Consider the following 17233-nt stretch of genomic DNA (forward strand, 5'->3'; position numbering starts at 1 on the left):
CTTCCCTCTCCCTCGCTGTTCCCTCCCTCAGTTTCTGGAAACCCTCCATGGTAGCATTATGCGAGTAGTGATGTTTCCCATTTTGCATGTGATTTGTGCCGCTGTAATAAGTGTAACCCGTACAATCATGGCTGGAAAGCGTCTGTGGAGTAGCAAGTTTGGTTGTGCAAGCAAAAGACAGAGAAAGGCCATCACTATTGAAGTGAAAATGGATGAAGATGACAGTATGAAAGAGGTGATCGTACAGGTGATACGAGGACCAGGGAGTGATTGCTACATTCAAGATGTATTATCTCCGAAGAACATTTGCAAACCTGATAATGATTTAATGATTTTGCAGGTGAAATCAACTGATAATGATCAGATGGCTGTAAAGAAATTCTGGCAGGCCTTTACAATAAGGGATGTGATGTTGAGGAGTGTTGGAGGGAGGTCATCCGTTCCTGTACGAATAGTGTATGGGGGGAAACTTTGCCCTCAATTTGTTCACGGCCTTAAGGGTTTCAACGAGAATGATGATGTTGAAAGCGCAACGTTCCATCGTCAAAATGGCCAAGACTATCGGCTTTGATGAGGTGGAGGAGGGTGATGTAGAGCAGTTGCTGGACTTGTACCGGGAGGAGCTCTCAAATGAGGACTTTCTACTGCTGTAGAAGGAACACCAGGTGGATCTTAAACATTATAATTTAAATAAAATAAAACACTGTAATAGTAAAAAAAAACAAAAAAAACAATAGGACAAAAAGATGAGGATTGAGGAGCAGGAAATTAGTTTGAATTTACACGTTTTTAATTTACAACATTTGCGCAACACTTTCTCTCAGGCTGGAGGCGAGGAGCTTAGTTGAACCAGGATGGAAGATGACATTGGGGACTTCATGACCAGCCCGTCGTGGGCTTACAGGATCATGGCACACCATGATCTGTCGGTTCGACGCCGCACACACATTTCCCAACATGTACCCGATGACACGGCTGATAAGACTACGCACTTTCAGTCCAACATAGTCAAGCTTCGCCAGGAGCATGAATTTTGTCATTTTTTGAGGGTGAAAAACAGGGGTGCGGTTAATACACCGGAAAATAAGGTAAATACCTTTTGTAACACAAGATAATTCACTAAATCTCGATATTAAATGGTTTGGAAAGTTCACCTTGTTCTGGACTTTGTTGCATTCATCAATTTGTGTGTGGGTCTGAGTTGCCGGTAACCTGTATTGTTATAATAGACAAAGTTCGCTTCCGAGACAAAGTGCTCAATGTATCGATATATCCAATGTTTGATCCTATTATTTGGTCATGAAAGCACACAAAGTACAATAACACAACCGATCGTGAACGTGGGTGTTTATTAATTATTATCTTTTAACTGTTGTGGAGCAAAGCTCCACCTCGGATTCCAAGCTAGCCCTTGGGTGGATTGAGGTGCCGGAGCTCCGCTAGGACTACACCTGTGCACAGGATGATGGGTAGGATGGAATCTAAGCTGTTTACAGTTCAACAAATTCTCCATTTGTGCAAGCAGTAATAATCTCCACCGACGCTTACCACGAGGAAACCGGAGGTCCAGGAGAACACAATCGGGGGTCCGAGTTCGTAAAGGATCCGCTGTCTGGTCCAATAGTCCCATCCGGCCTGACAAAGACACCAGACAACAAGTTCACCATCAGAAAATAAAACAGCACTGTACAGTACACACCTATGGTGGAACAAATTAAACTATAATCAAATTCACACATCAATGAGACTTTCTTAATTTCATCAAGCTGCTTTTGCATCTCCTTCCTGGTGTTTGAGAAGACATTAATGATGCAAATGTCCACCATGAATATGGAATCAATCAATATTTTTGTAATGTTTCAGCAGTTTGCTTTATGAAAGCTACAAGACCCTGGGGTTTTACAACCACAGTACCTTCGCTCATAGCTGGGTGGATATGGAGGCCTTGATCCTAAGCCAGAAGGGGGCCGAGATGGAGGAGATGCATAAACATCACTATGTCCTCCGGACAAGGTCATCCCAGCAGCTGAGACCGTTGAACCAGGATGGTAGGCGTCACTAGCTGGTCCTGCACAGAAAACAAGCTACAATAAGTGCTGCAACACAAATAAATAAAGCGACCAAAGCTATGTCTCAGAAAACAAATGACAAGAAAAATAAGTAAATAACAAGAAACCAAGACCTCTCCGCTGCCCATAGCTGTCTCGGGTTGTTTCGTACACTGCGCCAGGTACTGCACCCTGCTGGTATGTGCGCCCATATGATGCATCACTGCTCCCTGTGTACTCCCCTTGGGGTAGGTATCTGCATCACAGAACAGAATGGGAGAAGTTTTAAAACCTAAAAGGAAAAAAAACGATTTGACTCTTTTTTTTAGTTATACATACTCAGTGTAATGGACCCACACGATAAGGTATCAGGTACTTTCTGGGAGAGATCACACCAAGGAAGCAATTGCTGAACAGATAAATTACAGCACCAACCTATTTTGGTGCTGAGAAAGGCTGTGTGGGGTAGAGGCAGGTGTGGGAGGCTTCATGTCTCCTAAACCATCCACGGACTGTAGGGTTTGAGGGCCTTGTGTTGAGCTAGATCCAGCTATTGGAAAGAACACCACATTACAATCATTAACATGGGGGAAAAGGTTCAACAAGTGCAATTGTTGACGGTAAAGAAATGCCTAATGGGCTGGTGAGTTGTGCTTTCGGTGATCATGGTGCATTTCAGACCAGGGGAAGGCGGCTGTTGCTTGGCCTTGCGGTTGTCTGCTGGGTTCATTATGTCCAGAGGTGGCTCCTCACCACGTTCGACCTTGCATTCAAATGCAAATAGGCACTGAATATACTGCTTCTTGAGAGAACTTGCTGAGCTACTAGAGGTTCCCACAGTGAGCTGGGTTGACAGCTCCCTCCACTTCTTCTTCTTGTTGACCTGCAGGGTCATAGTGGTCAGTACTATTATCTGCTCTAACAGTCCCACCAAATACCTGCCTTAAACTACAGAAATTAAAGTGGCTTTGAAAGTTTTAAATTATTTACATCTGGAATACAATGTTGGATTGTTTTGTAAAGACATCGTCGCCATGCAATATCACTGAAACATAACCCTGGTTTGCCTAGCTCCCTTCAAACCTGCACAAAGCCGCCATATGCCTTAGCAGCCATGTAGAGACGAAAGAGGTCGAGTGCGTTTTTCCCTACAGCTGGAAGCAGGGAGATGGGTGTGCCACGCTGCTCCATGAAAGCAAGATAGCGATCCAACCAGGGTTGCCTCTCAGGCTCACAGCCCAGCTCATACAAGCGCAGAATGCTTTCTCCAGTTGTGGAAGACAGCTGCAGGAAAGCATCCAAATCAGGTCTTTACACAGGGCCTGCAGGTTTAAGTTGTATGCATACCAAACTTTTACAGCATCACTTGGGGACAAGTTTAGGGCAAATGGAGAGTGTGGCTCAATGCAGCAACACAGATGCAATTATCTTAAAGGGGCAACCTCAGTTAAACACCAACTAATCTCCATTCATCTCTCATGTACGAGGGCCATACCAAAATTCATGAGTATCAGTAGATTCCACACGTTTGTGCCGAATGTAGAAGAACACGAGTTATTAGCGACATCTATCCATCTATCCTCTCCAAGATAAACACAGGCTCGGTGCATGCACACCACTGGTGTTCCCACAATCCATTGTACCAAAATGGCTGTCAACGACATATCATTTCGCCAACGTCCAGTGATTGAATTCCTTGTGAAGGAGAACAACTCAGCTGCAGATATATATGGCTGATCAAATCAAGTGTACAGATATGCCCGCATGGGCACGAGCAGCGTCAGTAGGTGGGTGAAACACTTCAAAGACGGAAACACAAACTTCACCGATCAGCCACACAATAGTCAGCAGAGAAGTGTCACGACTGAACGCAAGATGCAGGAAGTTGATGCGCTCATCAGTGAGGACCGAAGGGTGCCAGTTATAGAGATCGCAGCACAGCTTGGCATCGGACACCATGCCATTCAAGAGATGATAGCGACTTTTAGATATCGGAAAGTTGGTTTCTGTTGAGATCCCTGTTTGCTTATGGAGGAACACAAAAACATGCATGAATGTGTCATCACAGTTGTTTCAATAACATTCTGTCGAGGGCAATGACTTCCTGTTCCGTGTCATGACTGGTGATGAAAGCTGGTTCCACCATTTGACTCAGAACCCGAGCAGAAAAGCATGGAATGGCATCACTCCACATATCCAAAAAGAAGGCCAAAAGAGTAACCTCCCCGGAAAAATTATGGGAACCATCTTATGGGATGCATACGGGTTGATTTCTTGCCAAAGGGGAAACCATTAATGCAGCTCGCTACATTCAGACGCTCAATAAACTGAAACGTTCACTTCCGGAAAAGCGCCCGATGAAAAAAGCTGTCATCTTTCAACATGACAATGCTGGACCTCATACTGTGTGTCTGACATTATAGGAAATCTCAAAGAATGGCTGGGAAGTACTCCCCCACCCTTAACACAGTCCGGACTTAGGCCCCCCGGACTTCCATTTGTGCGGGCCCTTCAAAGATCACACGAGAGGCCAGCACTATGAAAACAACGAGGCAGTCCAGATATCCATGCGTAGCTGTTTGCAAAGTGAAGGAACGGACTTCCACCGCAGCAGGACTTTTAGGCTCATGCAGCACTAGCAGGAATGCGTGAATCGTTCTGGAGATTTTGCAGAAAAGAAATGTGGCATATCCATTTACTTTTGACAATAACAGTTTTATTACATGTACTTTTGTTTTTCACTGTATAATAAACGTGCTCATGATTTTCAGTACGGCCCTCGTATATTACACCTTTACCTCTTATGGTGAGTTTTAAGATACCTGTAAACTGAGATCATAGGAAAAAAAACCTCGATTTTATTATACATCTCTTCCAGAGCCCCTGGAATCTACTGTCACTTGCGGACTTCATTTTATGGGCCTGTGAATATAGAGGATTCCGACTTATTTGCAGCAGAAGAGCTGAATGCCAATCTCAGCATAAGGAACAGCTTTAGCAAAACTAACCAAGCTGAATGAGCGACAGCAGCAAGGGTAGTAGACAGTCATAACTTTGTAAATCCTCCAAAGTCGGAACAGAAAGCAAGGGGCACCATGTACAAGTAGGTAAACATAAAAATGGTTTATTTTTCTTTATTTCCATAAAACTGCAAATATTTAATACTGTACTTACAAACAAAGCACTACATCCCAAAGTATATTTAAAATTGAGCAAACAAACAACTGTACCAAATCACCTATCCTGACTCCAAATTTCTGGATATGCAGATCCAGTAGAAAGTTGGAAATAGAAGGCCAAGCACCTCCCTCATTTCCTTCCACCCTCCGTCTCCCCTTCTCTCTCCTCTGGACACCACCCCACTAAAGCAGCTGCACAACATGCAATGCACCGAGGTGTTTGCCTTTGCTTTCACAGCAGAAGTCAGGAAAGATGTTTGTACCTTTGCCAGGGTGCTGGAGATAACTTGCCTACCCTTTGCAAAAGACACTGTGGGATCTTTAGCGTCCACCCGACAGGTCACCAGCTTAATGTCCTGCCTGGGAAGCATCAATCTAAGTCCGAAGAGCTTATGTTGGGCCAATAATTGAACCAAGGATAGACAGCTCAGAGGAAATTGCTCTACCTCTGTCATCCTGTCGAACCCAAGCACACTGTTACATTGCAAAAAACGTTAAGATATGATTGGCTGTCATTATTGACATGTATGTGACAATATGCATTTACTCAACTAATTTGAAGTTGCAATCAAAATTTCTTCTCCTTACTGTATTTACCACCTGTGATTAGTCTGTACTTACAACCGGAATATACCAGAGTGGCGATGCAATCACCCAACACGTAACACAATAAAATATTTGTGAAGGGGATCCTGGAAGGGGAAAAGGAATGGCCAATCCCATCTGGTCACCACTCACCTTGCTTTTGTCAGAAGGAATCTTCTCTGCCTTGCTTTTGCCTCCTGACTGTACCACCGGAGGAACAGGTGAGACTGGTCCATGACCTGGCACATACAATGTGTGATACTGGACCATGAGCTGGCATATACAACTGTGCATGTTACAGGTAAAGAAAATGCAGATACAATTGTAAGTGTAGTAAAAACGGAATTAACTTCAACTAGTGCCTTATTATCCCCGGTGTGTACCCCGGTTTAGAATAGGTACGCCATATCCCTGCGTGTCGTAAGAGGCGACTAAAAGGGTTGGCGTCAGGAAGGGCATCCGGCCAAAAAACATTGCCTCAAAAAGAGCACCATGACAATTACAACTAGATATGGGCAGGGTACAGCCAGAAGTACCCCGTGGGGGACCCCACTCCCTCTCATCAAAACTCAAGGTGGGGAACCCGATCGAAGCAAGGGTGGAAATCACTCCATTTATGACGACGAAAAGTCTGATGCCCGACGTGGAGATCGGTTTCTGAGGTTTGGGACATGGAATGTAGGGACACTGACAGGGAGATCAGGAGAAGTGGTGGAAGTATTGGTCAGAAGAAGAGTGGACATATGTTGTGTGCAGGAGACAAGATGGAAGGGAAGTGGTGTGAGAATGGTGAAGGGTAGGCAGGGACAGAAATACAAGTTTGTGTGGCAAGGGTGCCCAGAAGGCGTGAATGGTGTTGGTGTCCTGTTTTCTGAGGAGTTTGTAGACAGTGTGGTGAGCGTGACGAGAGTGAGTGAAAGGTTGATGATGGTGAAAATGATGATTGGAAAGCTCTTAGTGAACGTCATCTCGGGATATGCTCCGCAGGTTGGTCGGAGCGATGAAGAGAAGGACAAGTTCTGGTGTGCAATAGAGAAGCTGATGGAAAACGTGAAAGATAAGGAAGTTGTTGTGGTAGGAGGAGACCTAAATGGACATGTGGGAAGGAGTATGGACGGTTTTGAGGGAGTTCATGGGGGTTACGGATATGGTGTGAGAAATGGAGAAGGTGAAAGGATTTTGGAGTTTGCTGATGGAGCTGATTTGTTGATTTGTAATACTCAGTTCCAGAAAGAGGATAATAAGCTTGTTACATACACGTCAGGTGGGTCGACGACAACCATTGACTACCTGATGGAGCGTAGGCGAGATAGGGGGCACCTCCGGGACACAAAGGTGATCCCGGGGGAGGAGGCTGTTTCACAGCACCACTTGGTTGTCTGCGACATAATGTTGAAAGGTGCGAGGAGAGCTCGGCGGGTGAAGTACCAACCGAGAATGAAGGTGTGGAGGTTGAAAGAGGTGACAGTGAGGGAGGCATTAAAAGAGAGGCTGAGTATGGTAGAGGATGATGTGGTTGAGCTTGAAAGTGGTTGGATGTCAATGAAAGATAGTCTGTTGGGAGCCGTTGGTGAGGTATGTGGATGGACAAAAGTACCACAGAGGCACTCGGAAACATGGTGGTGGGATGATGAAGTTGGAAAGAAGATTGACGAGAAGAGGAAGAAGTTCAAGGAGTGGCAGAAGGCGAAGGGTACGGGGGCAGAAAAGGAAGAGCATGAAAGTTATAAGGCAGCCAAGAAGGCTGCAAAGAAAGAGGTAGCAAAGGCGCAGGAGGCATGTAGGAAAATGTTCGGAGAACGCTTGGATTTGGAAGAGGGTCAGAGAGCGGTATTCAGGATTGCAAAGCAGATAGCGAAAGAGAGGTGTGATGTGATGGGGGTGAGTTGCTTGAAGGATGAAGTGGGACAAATCGTTGTGGACCCAGATAGAATTAAAGGAAGATGGAAGAGACATATGGAAATACTGTTGAATGCAGAGAATGAATGGGATGGCAACATAGAGAGTAACCCAGTTTTAGGACCGGCAGAGAAGATAACCGAGAAGGAAGTTGAGGAAGCCATTAAAGCAATGAAGAGTAGAAAAGCGGGAGGGCCGACGGGAGTTGTGGGAGATATGTTGAAGGCAGCGGGAAATTGGGGTGTGAAGAGAATGACAGACATCTGCAATCTGGTGGTGAAAGAAGGCCGCATTCCAGTGGATTGGGAACTGAGTACCCTCATCCCTCTATACAAGGGGAAAGGTGACCCTCTGGACTGTGGCTCGTATCGAGCGATAAAGTTATTGGAGCATGGAATGAAGGTATTAGAAAGGGTGTTGGAGAGGAGGATAAGGAAGAAAGTGAAGATTGACGAAATGCAGTTTGGATTTATGCCAGGAAGAGGAACGACAGACGCACTTTTTATTGTGAGGCAGTTGCAGGAGAAGTACATGGAGAAGAGGAAGAAGCTGTTTCTTGGGTTTGTTGATCTGGAGAAAGCATTCGATAGGGTTCCACGTGAAGTCGTGACATGGGCATTGGGAAGTTAGGAGTGGAGGAATGGTTGATCAGAGTAGTGATGGCAATGTACAAAAGAGCGCGCACAGCTGTAAGGACGAAGGACGGGAACAGTGGCGAGGTGGAGGTGAAGGTGGGAGTGCATCAGGGGTCGGTACTAAGTCCACTACTATTTGTAGCTGTGATGGAGGTGCTGGCTCGGAACGTAAAGGAGGGTTTACCGTGGGAGTTGTTGTATGCAGATGATCTGGTGTTGATTGCAGAAAGTATGGATGGACTGAAGGAGAAGATGTACAAGTGGAAGGAATGTATGGAGACGAAAGGTCTGAAGGTGAATATCGGAAAAACAAAGGTGATGGCAAGTGGTAAAGCATGTGGTGAGGTGGAAAGAACTGGGAAGTGGCCATGTGCTACGTGCAGGAAGGGTGTCGGAGTGAACTCAATTCAATGTACAATGTGCGCTGAGTGGGTTCATCAAAAATGTAGTGGTTGGAGAGGGTCATTAACCAGTGTGGCAGCTACATTCAAGTGTAAGGTGTGCACAGAGGGAGCTGCAGATGGAGGAAATGTTGAGTTGGATCTTGGAGACGGCGTGAAGCTGGAAGGTGTGAAAATATTTTGTTACCTAGGAGACATGCTGAATGGAGAAGGTGGATCAGACTCGGCAACGGTTGCTAGAGTGAGATGTGCATGGAAGAAGTTTCGGGAACTGAGTGGCGTGCTGACGAGGAAGGGAGTGTCGTTGAAGCTGAAGGGAAAGGTGTATGCTGCATGTGTGAGAAATGTTATGATTTATGGGAGCGAGACATGGGTAATGAACGTAGAGCAGCAAAGAAGGCTGGAAAGGGTGGAAATGCGAATGGTTCGGTGGATGTGTGGAGTATCGTTGAGAGAGAGGAAGCCAAATGATGAATTGCGAAAGATGATGGGAATAGAGCCTGTGATGTATGCTGTGAAGAGAAACAGTTTGAGATGGTTTGTGTGTTGAGGAAGGATGAAAATGACTGGTTGAGAAGAGTGATGGAAATGAATGTGGAAGGAAGTAGAGGACGGGGAAGACCGAGAAAGACTTGGCTAAAGATGGTGGAAGAAGAAATGCGGGCAAGGGGGTTAACAAGGAGGGATGCAGAAAATAGGGCAAAATGGAGAAGATTGTCATGGGGACCGCAAGGCTAACCCCCGCTCCAGCAGGGAAAATGGCCTTTAAAATGCCTGTTGTTGTTGTTGTTAGTGCCTTATTATCTCCGCCAACGAAGGTGGATGGAGGATATGTTTTTTTCCCCTGTCTATCATGCTATTTGTTTGTCTGCATGTGAACAAGATATCTCAAAAAGTTGTGGACGGATTCTTATGAAATTTGGTGGAGAGGTTGGGTATGTGACAAGGACGAAATGATAAGATTTTGGTGAAGATCCGAATCCGGATCTGGATCTGAGAATTTTTTAAGTGATTCTTCATAATTGAGAGATCGGGAAAAAAACGAAAAAAAAATCAAAATATCTCAAAAGGTTGTGGACGGATTCAAACAAAACTTGGTAGACAGGTTGTGTGTGTGACAAAGACGAATCGATTCGATTTCTGTGAAGATTCGAATCCGGATCTGGTTCCGATATATTTTTATTTTTTAAGTGATTCTTCACCATTCAGTCATAGGGCCAAAACAATATATAGCATGATATCACAAAAGATTGTGGACAGATAATGCCAAAACGGTACGGACCTACCCCCCCCCCCCCCCACCCCCACCTTCCCATGCCTCCTATGCACAAGCCCTCTCCCTTCCACAGATCTCCCGATGTCCCTGTTCTCTACTGTTGTACTTGTGCGCTTCCCTCTCTCTCCCCTTATTATGTTTTATGTGTCCGTTTGTTTTTTTTGTGATTAATGTCAGCTCTCGCACGAGCCTCGATCTTGTTTTCAAAAAAAAACAAATAAATCACAAACTTTGATGAGACATTATTTTGAAAGACCGTTATATTCCCTATAAAAGTGGTAGGCTGTTAAAGTATGCAAAAACAAAAGCGGTAGACTACCGCACAAAGCTGTAGAGTTGGCAACTATGTCTATGTGTGGACAGACAGCTGTTTCCCCATTGGTTGGACAGCTGGCCAGTCTCCACCAATAATTGTGACCTGAAAGAAATCATACAGCCTCCATTTTGTGAAGCCGTATCGGCCGCAAGCCTTAGTGGCCTCGGATGTCAGCTCATGGCCTAGTGCAATTGGAATTGTCTGAGCTATATAACAACATAAGGAGTACGCATGTTTTTGTTTCATGTATGTACCCCGGGTTATTTTTTATTATTTTATGGAGCGATCGCGGCCTAAATACCACTCAAATAAATGGATTAGCAATTTGTGTGATAAATGAAGGTTTTTTTGTTCGTCATTTCAGTTTTAGCCCAAGTTATCAAGGCTGATCAGTGTGAAAATACAGAAGGGTCACCTGTCATAAGCAATACGTATGTTTTTGCTTCATGTAAATCTGTGGTGCAGTGGTCTATTGTCTATACACCACCAAAATAAACGGATTAGCAAATTGTGTAATAATTAAGTTTTTTGTGCGTAATTTTGGTTTTAGCCCGACCTTTCAAGGCTGATTTGTGTGAAAAAACAGAAGGGCTTTCCTTCATGTATGTAATCCAGGGTGCAGCGGTCTATTGTCTATGTACCACCCAAATAAAAGTAGTAGCACATGTATTCCAAATAAAGGGATGAGTAATTTGCCCGACTTTTGTTATTAGAGTTGTAGTTGTTGTTTTGAAGGTGGCATCTGTTGAGATAATGTGTGACTTCGTATTTTGTTGACAAATTGCTCCCCTTGCCACTAAAGCTTCATGTGTTGGACTGTAAATACATTAAGGTGTTTGGCCGTACCTTCGGTTTTAGGTTTGAGTTTTCCCAGCCGATTAGTTTGAAAATACAGAAGGGTTGTTCGTCATAAGCATCAGGAATGTTTTTCCTTTGTGTATGTAATCCGGGTTGCAGCGGTCTATTGGCAATACACCGCCCAAATAAATGGATGAGCGATTTGTGTAACAAATTAAGGTTTTTGTGCAAAATGTCAGTTTTTTGGTTTTTTTTGCATACAGAATCGAGGCTCGTGAAAGAGCTAACATTTATTTCACAAACAAATCAAACAGACAAACAAAATACATAAAAAGAGGGAGCGGTAGACAAGATGGGGAGAGCAAGGGAAGCACACAGACACAACATTTGAGAGCAGGGACATCGGGAGATGTGTGGGAGGGAGAGGGCTTGGGGGGAGGAGGCGTGGGAAGGGGGGCGGGGGGGTGGGAGAAGTATAAAACACAAGGACACCAAGGACTTCCAGGACAGAAGTTGGTATTTCAAAAAAGTGGATTTGGGGTGAAATTAGCGGGGGTAGAAAAGATCAAGGTTTTGGATGGGGGAAGATAAGAGATGGTGGTGAACAGCTGTTTTAAAGACCTGGAGGGAGTAGGATTGAAGAGAGTGAGGGAGTTTGTTCCAGAGGCGGGAGAAAAGAGGAATGAAGGAGTGAAGGTGAGCAGAGAGTCTTGATTTTGGCAGTTTAACCATAAGAGGGTTGCAGGCAGATCAGTTTTAGCCAGAGTTGTCAAGGCTGAATAGTGTGAAAATACATAAATACAGAAGAAAATACGACAACCATTTTTATGAGATTTTCTGCTAGTTCTGATTTTAAAAAGACTTACAAAAATATATTTGAGTGCAAAGTCCAAGTGGAAACTGGTTATCTACAAAAATGGTGGCCAGAAAAGTTATACATCAAGCTAATTATATGGAAAGATCAATGTCAGTTTCATTTAAAGCTCGATGTAGCCACTCATACATACTACGAGATTTTTACAGTCCAAGATCATGTGACATCACAGCAAAAAAAAAAAACATGGAATCAAACAGTAGGATTTGTTCAAAGCAAAACACTGTGCTACAGTATTCAAAATGCATGCTCTTTCGAATTAGATTCACCAAATTAACCATCATCTGTAAAAATGACCATCATCAACAGGTCCAAAAACACACACACACACCTATAAAAGCTGTAAAATGAACAATTTTGAGTTGGAATTTTTTGGCATTCCTATATCAGCACGTTTACGGATGCTGTGATACCAGGTTCAAATCCCACACTGCCGGTTTGAACATTGACATTAAATTTATTTTCACTCTGAGGAAAAATATTGCTGATGTTGCTGTTACTTTTCGCTGCACTAATATTTTTGTGCTCCGATGAGTACTGTAATCGGCAATGGAGCAAAAATATAATTACTTGAAAATGCACACAAGTTTTCACCTAATACACGCACACGTGCACACCCAGCGGCACGGCATACCTGGCATGTTGTTCACCATAACAGGTCTACCAGGACTCATCAAGTCGGATGGGTGGGGATAACCTCCAGAGGAAAATCTCACTCCAGTCTCTCCCATAACTGGTTCATAGCCTGAGGACCTGCTGAGCAGATGGATACGGATACAATAACAAAGCAAAGTGGAGTGCATTTGCGGAACATGAGCTTGGTACTCAAGGACGAAGGCAAAGTACAATGTAGAGGTCAACTTTAGTTTCTAGTGAAAATGCTAAGTACACAGCCAATATACTCTACGGTAACACAAAGTTTGAAGCCAACCCACAATTATCAAAGATGGGAATGAAGGAGGTGAGGTAGAAACGGTTGGTAAATTTGTTTGAGGGAGAAACTGTCGGGTCGGTAAATCTTACTATAATTCACCAAATGTCCGTCTGTCTGTCCGTTCGAAGGTACCACAAAAACGGCTGAACCAATCGCAACGATATTTTGGGTTGGTAATCCTGGGACCCCCTGGAGTAAAATAGGCTATATTGTTTTTCCGATTTTTCCAATTTTTCAGTTTTTCCAAACACGATGGAATAATATTTACCGATATGAACAGTGATGTGGCTTTTATTGAAATTCTACAAATACTGTTTAGATTTTGATGAGAATTATGAACCTGCCGCGAATGCGGAGGTGGACAGATGACAGCAATACGTGGGTTAGATCATATCATAATACAACCGTTATTCAATCGTAATGTTAAATCGTTAATCGTTAATCGTGTTAATCATTTTGTTAAAGTATCAATTGATGATTGGAATTGAGTGAATACAATTACGAGTTTGAATTCGTAATTGTGTTCACCCAACCGTACGGAACTTTACATCAGGATTTAAATATTTGTTTATGTCACGAATGTTGTTAAATTTTTATTTTTTATATTAATGCTATTTAATTTGTGATTGGAGTTATGCTGTTTGGAAGAAAAAAGAGATCGAGTTCAAGTGAATGTAAATGCCGTGGCGGTTTCTACTTTATAAACGTGAAATTCGCGGATCGCCATATGCAGATTCGCCATTGACTGGGTATGGAACAAACGTACCCATTTGTTTGCGAACTGATACGTTTTTCATGGAAGTCCTTCACGGACTTGCTGTCCATGTCTGACGTGCGACTGAAGGTGCTACAGGAATGTGGAATTTATTGGTTTCATGCTTCAGCATTCGCCGTATCTGCATTGTTTGTTTGCCTCTGGCCTCCCACCTGTGCGTAGCACGTAGCACGGGTACCTCACTAGTTAAGTAAATGAAAGGTTGATCCGAGACTGTGGTGGGGAGAGGGGTCGGTTGGGAGACCAAGGGTCGGTTCCGAGACTATTTGGGGGTGGAGGGAGGGGCTGAGAGACGGTTCTAAGACTGGGGGAGACTGAGGGTCGGTTTCCGAGACTGTGGGGGGAGGGGGGAACCGAGGGTCAGTGGCATGGGCTTTCAGGGGAGCTGGTGACGTAGACCCCCAGGGGAGCCAGGGAGAAAGTTGTTAAGGCATGCAGAGTAAAGATATGAAATCGATGTGTGTTCTTGGCACACATCTTTGGACTTAAAGAGAGAAGAACCGCATTTTTATGCCTGACACCCTCAGCCAATGTGCAGCATGAAATGTCTGTCAAATGTCATCCTCGCTAAGGGCAGCATTAAGATTTGGAAATGCACTGTCAAAATCACAAGCGAACCATGGTCCCCTTGTCAAATTGGAAAGCATATTGACTGCATAATGTGAAGCTTTAATTCCTGCAAAACATCCACAGTAATCTTTGTGGAAAGCATCTAGGTGGTGCATAAAATATCAAACACTTAATTCCAACCTTCTTCACGCATAATATTTTTCTCTCTCTTCTCCCTTTCACCTACCTGCTATTGGGTGTACCAGGCAGACCGTTGACATCCGGTGCGCCTCCAACACTTCCCCCATAAGGCAATCGACTGGGGCCCCTACTTGAGGGTCCACCATAGCTCATTGGCCCACTGCCCTCAGAAGAAATTCCCTCCATGCCTGCCCCATCAGGGTAGCCAATGTAACCAGGTGGCATATGGTTTCCTGTTGTGCAGATGAAGTTCAAAACAGTCAGAATGAAAAATGAATGCATCAAAATGTTTTACAAAAAGGTAATTACTCAATTATTGCCATTGCCATTGCTACCGGCATATCCAATAGGGCCAGATTCAAAAAGTACACCTCAGTTATGCACTTGGAAATGACATGCTTTCTCATAAGACTGCCAGGGGATGAGAATCCAAAAAGTACACCTCAGTTATGCACTTGGAAATGACATGCTTTCTCATAAGACTGCCAGGGGATGAGAATCCAAAAGGAATCATTATGATGATCAACAGACCAAATTGGTGGCCAGGCTCCCATCCTCCACACTGGGTTACCATAGTACACAAAAGCTGTGTACTACTTTTACTCATGATGCAGGAATCGTCGAAAATGTCTGGACTAAAAGAGTGCAGGAGGTTAGAGATTTGTAAATGGCTGATTAAAGGTTCCCAATTCAGGCATTGCATATACTTACCACTACCTTGAGATCCATACTGGCTTCCTTGTGCCACATAATGGCTGACTGGCGGTCCATACTGTGCAGTTGAATGAGGACCATACTGTCCTCCGGTCTGACCCACTTGAGGCCTGTACTGTCCACCGGCTGGTCCACCATAATGACCTGCTTGATGGCTGTATTGACCTCCTGGTACTCCATATGGCCCCTGACCGCCATAATATGAGCCAAACTGGCCCATGTAGGCCTGGCTTGGGAGTCGGGGTTGTTGAGTTGAAGCCTGTGGATAGGCCTGGTAGGGTGGTGGACCCGAAAAGGCCTGGGCCAATGAGGGTCGTGGTGAGAGGCCACTGGGTGCAAGGTTGTGGCCACCCTTGGACTGAACAGGTTGATTTTGGCCTGTGGAAACATGAACCATCTAAGCTCAGTTTGGAAGTAAAATCATGCTGGCAATCACTCCCCCTCCTGTTCCCAAATAAATAAATACAAATTGCTACAATAATATATGACTATGTGAGCAATGCAGAAACATCGCCAAAGACCTACCAGAAAAGCAGAAAAATATTGCAGTAATTGTTACCTCGGCCCTGTTTGTTCCTTGTGAAATCGTAGATTGTCAAGTATATTGGTTGGTCTGGTCTGTTATTCTGTCTGTCTATTGCCTACAGGTCGCATTTTCACTCTGACCTCCACGAAACTTAACCACCTGGTAAAGTTAGTCATGAGTAAGAAGCCTATAAATTTTGAGGTCAATAGGTAAAAAGGTTAAAGATCAAATAAATCATCAATTTTCATCACATTCACTTGATATCTATAAATATACAGGTAGTGGACCAAAAAAATGGAAACAACTGGGTAAATGAGGAACTCCAAGCACAGTATATTGAAAGCAACGGCTTCCACACAGGTGTGTTTGACAAATAACATCCCAGCATGCTTAGGGTCATCTATAAAAATGCTGCATAGGCCTGGTTGCCTAAAAGTATGACTAGCATGGCTGCAAGAGGAGACCTCAGTGACTTTGAAAGATGGGTGATTGTTGAGGAACGTTTGTCAGGAGCTTCAGTGACAAAGACAGCTCAACTTGCTGTCGAATCATGAGCAACGGCCTTAGGTGATGTCGGCATGGAACTCCGAGGGAAAGACACCATCAGCAAAGGACAACAGAGGGCAGAAGTGCATACTCCAGGATCGTGATATCCATGCATTAATTTGAAGTGTAAGGCAAAGCAGACGAGAAACTGCAGATCAATTGACTAAATTTCAACTTGGCGTGCGAGCAGCCAGTTTCATCAAAAACGGTCCACTGAGAACTCCAGAGCGGGATACCATGGTCGGGTTGCAGTACACAAACGGCTCATCACACCTGGCAATGCACGTTCGCGAGTCCATTGGTGCAAAGAGCGGACAATGGACTACCGAATGTATGTGCTCTACCGAATGCATTCTAGTTACCCTCGCCTATGGAGAGGGTATTGCATTTGAGTCCGTTTGTTACTTGCAAAATCGAACATTTTTCGAGTGCTGCATAGGCCTGGTCGGTTGCGTTTGTTACTTGGCAAAATATTTTTTTATGCCGTAGCTGTTACGGATTCGGCCCTAATTATTGTTGGTATTATTATTAGTGTTGGTTCTCAGTAAGGGTTATTGAGGTTAAAAGGTTTAAAAGCGCTCCTGGTAAAATGTGGCCGGAAATCGGATCATGACCCGGAAGAAAAAGGGAGCGAAGAAGAAGAGGCGTGAGGAGATCGTGAAAAGACGTTTTTTGTGGAAGCTCCGGACCGAGCGGTCGAGCGTACAGTGCGAGTGAACTTTGCGTCCTTGAAAGGAAGTTCGTGCGATAGGTGATATCGCCGGAGTGCTGTGGAGCCTGGGTAGTCGGGTATCTGCATTGAGGTTCCGGAGTGTCCTTGCCTCAAAGCCCCGGCTCGAGTGAAAGCCGTCCGCCATTTCGCCACGTGCGCTACCTTCAATGAAAAGGTTTTTGTCACGTCGGCCAGGCATTATTCCCCGGTGGGTTGCCGGGGACGGCTGTGCAAGAAAGGGGCTTTTGAGGATTATAAGGAGACT

The 17233-nt window shown here is 44.4% G+C and overlaps 1 protein-coding gene across 2 annotated transcripts in view; it reads right to left on the minus strand.

The window, feature by feature from the left end:
* Positions 1–17233, minus strand: part of LOC137439734 (AT-rich interactive domain-containing protein 1A) — a 148392-nt gene that overhangs the window by 24779 nt on the left and 106380 nt on the right. Inside the window, exons 6-15 of one of the 2 annotated variants that reach the window (XM_068135778.2) lie at positions 15182–15562; positions 14517–14703; positions 12646–12767; positions 5966–6051; positions 3132–3332; positions 2730–2931; positions 2484–2598; positions 2183–2304; positions 1915–2068; positions 1549–1635 (exon numbers count right to left, since the gene is read on the minus strand). In XM_068135778.2, the coding sequence (XP_067991879.2) occupies positions 1549–1635; positions 1915–2068; positions 2183–2304; positions 2484–2598; positions 2730–2931; positions 3132–3332; positions 5966–6051; positions 12646–12767; positions 14517–14703; positions 15182–15562 (1657 nt within the window). The remainder of the gene's footprint in view (positions 1–1548; positions 1636–1914; positions 2069–2182; positions 2305–2483; positions 2599–2729; positions 2932–3131; positions 3333–5965; positions 6052–12645; positions 12768–14516; positions 14704–15181; positions 15563–17233) is intronic. The other variant, XM_068135779.2, reaches the window with a different exon arrangement.

Source organism: Myxine glutinosa, chromosome 14, assembly GCF_964187855.1.
Source record: "Myxine glutinosa chromosome 14, kmMyxGlut1.1, whole genome shotgun sequence".
Lineage (NCBI taxonomy): Eukaryota > Metazoa > Chordata > Myxini > Myxiniformes > Myxinidae > Myxine > Myxine glutinosa.